Source organism: Anoplopoma fimbria, chromosome 15 (genome assembly GCF_027596085.1).
Source record: "Anoplopoma fimbria isolate UVic2021 breed Golden Eagle Sablefish chromosome 15, Afim_UVic_2022, whole genome shotgun sequence".
Lineage (NCBI taxonomy): Eukaryota > Metazoa > Chordata > Actinopteri > Perciformes > Anoplopomatidae > Anoplopoma > Anoplopoma fimbria.
Window position 1 is genome coordinate 4,356,212 of NC_072463.1, and position 5,310 is coordinate 4,361,521.

Consider the following 5,310-nt stretch of genomic DNA (forward strand, 5'->3'; position numbering starts at 1 on the left):
TTTCATTTCCTGGAAACTTACCATTACCATAACCGCTACCAACATAGTCTTAACTCTTACCCTAAACTTAACTTTAACTTAATGATACCCTAACCTTTAACCAAGTTTTCCACCAAGATTGTAAAGTTATGGGGACGTGCAATTGTCCCTAGTTTGTCCCAAAAAAAGGCCCGTCACAAATCAGCTGCCAATGCTCACACACACTTTCTGTACTTTGATACTTGTGAGGACCGTCATTGAATACATTCTGCAGTCCTTAATGCTAAACATCCCAGCTACTTCCCTGACTCCAACCCTTACAGAACCTGAACCAAAACCTAAACATTTAAAGTTTAACCTTAAACAAAAAAACAAGTATTAACCTATTAACTGCCCCAGCTTCCAAAAGAATGTCCTCACGTTTCAAAATGTCCTCACACTCAAGGTATACAAGTCTAATTGGTCCCCACGAAGATAGAGGAACAAGAGTTTGCGTACACACACAGCATGTCGATCACATGGTCTAGTGTGAATCTGCTCCTCACCACCTGCCCCGGCTTTAACGGGGGTCCACATGTGAACAGTGGTAGATTGTGGTGCAGCACAATGCTGGCACTGATACGACGGGGGATGAACACCCTTTAAGCTCATAATTAGGCCGTAAAACATTACTCAGCGTTCTCCTGTTCCTCTGTGTCTGCCTTTTCACCGTTTTGCCCTCTGCTTTTGCACTCTGTACCTCTCTGTCAATCATGATTGTTGCCAAGAAAAACACGAATATTAATAACAAACAGTATTTATTGGATTCCAAAGTAAAAATTTTTAAATATAAAACCTTTTTTTTCTTTTTCTGGAACGATTTCCATTTATTTTTTACACAAATCAATACAATACATTATACGAAGAACAAATTGTCTTATATGGCAAAATAATCACATTATGTACATTTCACACATTAAACAAACAGTAATAAAGTGAACATGCTCGACTTAAAGCTCCAATATAAAACATAACATTATGACAGCGATAAATTCAACTAAAAATACATTTTCTTCCACAACAGCTTGCTCTATCTTTTCTAAGGTTGAATTTTTTTGTGTGTGTTGACAAAGCAACACTAACAAAGACAACTTTCTCTCTAGTTTATTCACACAGTTTGATTCAAAATCATTGCCAGGTGAATTGCAGCATCTTTCCTTTCATCTTTCTGTCTCATTGCTGTCACTTATGATGTCTCCTTTTGTTGTCATCATCATCTTTGAGCAAGGAGGCAAACAGAGCGGCACCCAAAGCTACAATACCAACGCCCACTACAGCAGCGCCTCCAATCACAGCTGCTCTGTTAACCTGCATAAGACAAATGAAAACACAGGCTGTAAGTCAAGGAAAACATTTCAACAAGTAATTTTAGATCTGCATACCATTAAATTTCAAGTTAAAGTTGGAAAATAATAAAAGTGGGTTTCAAGCCCATATTCTTAAAAGTCCGGGTCATATTAAAAATATAATTATTTTACATTCGTAGATTCCAGTTAAACCAACAAGAGTCGAATCAGTTATAGTATGATTTTTGGTGGTACCAGCATATTGGAAGCTAGCTCTTTGGCTAGCTCGCTATCAAGCTTGCTGTTTCTCCATGAAAACAGCAGTAGCATAAAAACAATTGTGTCTTTCATTTTTGTTTTACTTTTACAGTGTGATTGACTCCTTTAAAAGAGTTTGCTATTGGTCGTTTGCATTAATTTGCTTATCAAATTTCCTGTTTAAGGTTAAACTTTATACAAATCATTGGCGAGAGTCTTCAGGTCTTCATCAATCAACAAAGGTTCAATTTGGTGTGAAATTTCACTCTGATACTGGCCCTCGAAATAACTTCATACTGTTTTGAAATTGAGCATATTCTCTAAAAATAGAGTGACAGATAATTATGTCACAAACCAATTCTTTCACATTGAACCTGTTACTTTTTAAGACTACCACTCCCACTTTGTCCTCTAATGACCACTAGTTGCTGAGTCGTAAAAAAATTCTTCACAAATAAAGTGAATGAGAAAATATTGAATTCTGACTGAATAACATTGCCACAAAAGGGGATCCAAGAACTAAGACGTTTACTAATGTATGTGTAAGTTAATATTTAAAAGAATAACAGTTAGAAGTTTTACGCCTAAAGAGAGGAATGTAGTTTGACTGACAGGTGACTCAGCCTATGACGCTCAGAAGGAAGCACCTTCCTGAAGCAATGATAGATAGTAACAAATATACATATAGCAGCAAAACAAAACCTAATGGAAATTAGATTTGCAACTTGCCAAAATAATAATAATTGCTTCCAAGGCTTTCTGTACAATTATGTATGGCTAGCCTACAGTGGATGTGACAGATGCACTAAGTGGTTTGATTAAACAAGCTCTTTTGAACTTTGCATATCAGCTTATTAATCATCCTCCGTTGTTTGAAACACGAGCAATCAAAATTCATTTAGCAACACATCTGCTTCTAATCAGCTGAAATAGGCTGTTCTAGATCTGCGTGGCGTTACAAAGAACGAGACGCTTCTATTCTAAACTGGTTGAGTATCCAGGTGCAGATACACACACACCAGGCTGTGTAGAAATTTGATTTGAAGTGATTTCCCACCAAAACATCAATGAAATATGTTACCATTGCAAATGTTATCTACTGTTAGGATTAAAGCGTAGAAGTTTGGTTTTCTTTTAGTTTCATCTGCACAGAAAATGATGAACGAATGGAAGTGTTTCAAGAATGATCTATTCATTCATTATAATGATATGCCTTGTTTACAGTACATGACATCTTATGTTTTGCCATGTATAAGTAAATGTAGGCTGGGAATTGATATTTAAGATATTAACTAATACTTCTTATACAAACAAGCCTTATTAACCTTTTTTATAATGGAAAAAAAAATATTGAACCTGGATCCATTTTTTGATACTATTTATCACCTTATTTTGCATTAGACAGTCAGTTTTTTTACATTTTGTTATTACCTCTAAATGTGGTTGTTTCCATTGTTAGAGGCAGAGTCTGCCATTCCCATGCATTTAATTACAGATGAACTATGCTTACAAGTACTTCAACGTTACTGTTATTCTATCTCATTGAAGTTTAGTTACAGCTCCCTACAGTCATATCAAAGCTGTATTAAGTTATGCATACTGAACATATCCTGCTGCTCCACAGTAAAAGCATTCAACTGGCTAACATAAAAATGTGGTTCCTCTTATCAATAACTGTATTATCACTACTCAAGATAAACAACTTTAGCTCTACCTTTGACCTACAAAGGACCAGACGTTGCATATTAATTGGTCATGCAAACCAGATAAATGAAATTCACCACCCACCTGTAGAGACTCTGACTCGCCGTATCGTAGCTTGGTGACAAAGTGCTCACAGTTGTTAGTGGCGGCATTGTACGGCAGCTCCTGGCTCACCAGCGTACAGGCATCCCTCACGATGTCGCAGCGTTGTCGAGGCTCGTACTTGTGATCTAGGAGGTTGTTGATTTCAAAACGGTGGGGACCGACCACTTCCCAGATCTTCTGACGCCTCACCTGGGCTCTGCTGCTGTCCAGGAGCATTAACAGGCTATCAAAAGGGCCCGAATCTTCACCTGTGTGTGTTTGATAGAAGAGACAAACAGGACAGTAGTTTGAGTAAAGCGGCTTGAAAAATGGTTAAAGGTTAAAAGGGTGTTATTTTACAAACATGTACGTGATTGGCTGATAATGTGATAATGTGATGTGAGAGTAACGTTATTAAGGCAAGTGGCCTTAATAACGTCCAAGATTCATCCAAGATAAATGTCATAAATGCAGCACTTCACTCACTTGGAGGAATCAAATGAACAACTTCATTTCCACCGATGTAGACAGCCCAGTGCTCATATGTCCCACGGAAGATCTCGATCAGGTCCCCGGGCTTTGCTCCATGGTCAAACTAAAATGATAAGAGAAACAATAAACAAAAATATGGAAAAAAGCAGCTTTTTACAGACAACGTTATGGACGGACCCAATGGTGTTTCACAACGTTAACCGCGACAATTTCACATTTAACCATGCATGCACCTAAAGCGTCCAAATACTGCCCAAGCAGCAAAATATGAAGAATAGGGATGACATCATGTTGCCTCTGGAGTGTCTGACCACTGTCAGGGCTATGGATACATTTTTTCACATGTGAGTTCTCGTTTTGTTTGTGTACATGCATGTGTACGTTGTGGAAAACATTTCTGCAGCCGGTTTTCGTGCTATTGTGCTGTTTGACAGTCTGTAGCAGTAACTCGCTAAGAAGTTAACAATTCGCGGAAAAAAAGATGGGAGGAAGAGCGCAAGATAGTCAACATGGATGTTAGCAATTAACAATAAAAAAAATGAAGAAAAACATGGTAATACATATGTTTTATGAGGAAAAAATGTCCCCAACGTGTTTGTTAGATTTGCCTGAAATTTAACTACATCAATAAATGAACCATTGCATGAATCCTAAAACAAGCAGGGCAAAGGAACACCCTGTTTAATAGGAACTTGCATGTCATGTTGTGGAAAATAGGTACATTGACAGATACTCTAGGCAACATTGAGATATTTTACTTCCAAAAGGTTGAAGTTTTCTATTACACATTGACAAAATAACCTTTAAATGTAAACATATTTTAGTCGTTGTATCACTTCTGCCTGTTTGTTCTTGTTGTTCTAAATATTTTTTAAGGTCTTACTTTGGTGTCTTACTTGGTTTACTTTGACTACAATGGAAACTTATATCTGTAAAGCAGCAAACTCAAAGTAAAGTCATGATACATTGTAATCTAAGAATACTTTTAACAAATCTATAAACTTGTACATCTTTAAAAATGCAGCCAGTAAGAATAACATTTAGTTTGAGTTCAAATTGAAGCAGCTTTTAATCTACACTAACTCCTCAGAGCTCAGCAGCAGGAGACTCACCAGTGTTGGAGCCATGTCTTCAGGTCTTCGTCAGTCAATAAGTAAAGAACCTGAGGAGACTTGCAGCTTATTTATTGCATCTGACAACCGAAACCTGTGTGCTTACGTTTCAGAAGCAAAAGTGTTCACCTGATTATGGGTGGTAATAACTGGGATGCGAAAAGAGAAAGATTAGATAAGCACATTGGTACACAACGCTGGCCTCATTAGCTAATCATTAACTGGACAGGCCAATGCAAACACTGTATTTATGGACCTCAAGTTAAACCAAGGGCAACAAAGCTGCAAAGGCTAAGTTTCATTTCTCGAGAAGTGTTCAGCAGAGGCACTCATGCAATGGCAAAGTTATCTGGGCA

General features: G+C 37.5%; 1 protein-coding gene across 1 annotated transcript; it reads right to left on the bottom strand.

Moving 5' to 3' along the window:
• Positions 1 to 1,042: 1,042 nt before the first annotated feature.
• Positions 1,043 to 5,093, bottom strand: LOC129103068 (phospholipase A and acyltransferase 4-like). Its single transcript, XM_054613323.1, has 4 exons — positions 4,955 to 5,093; positions 3,837 to 3,945; positions 3,351 to 3,619; positions 1,043 to 1,326 (listed from the first exon to the last, which is right to left on the bottom strand). The coding sequence occupies exons 1-4, from the start codon at positions 4,967 to 4,969 to the stop codon at positions 1,201 to 1,203; spliced, it is 519 nt and encodes a 172-aa protein (XP_054469298.1). The 5' UTR covers positions 4,970 to 5,093; the 3' UTR covers positions 1,043 to 1,200.
• Between the last annotated feature and the right edge of the window lie 217 nt (positions 5,094 to 5,310).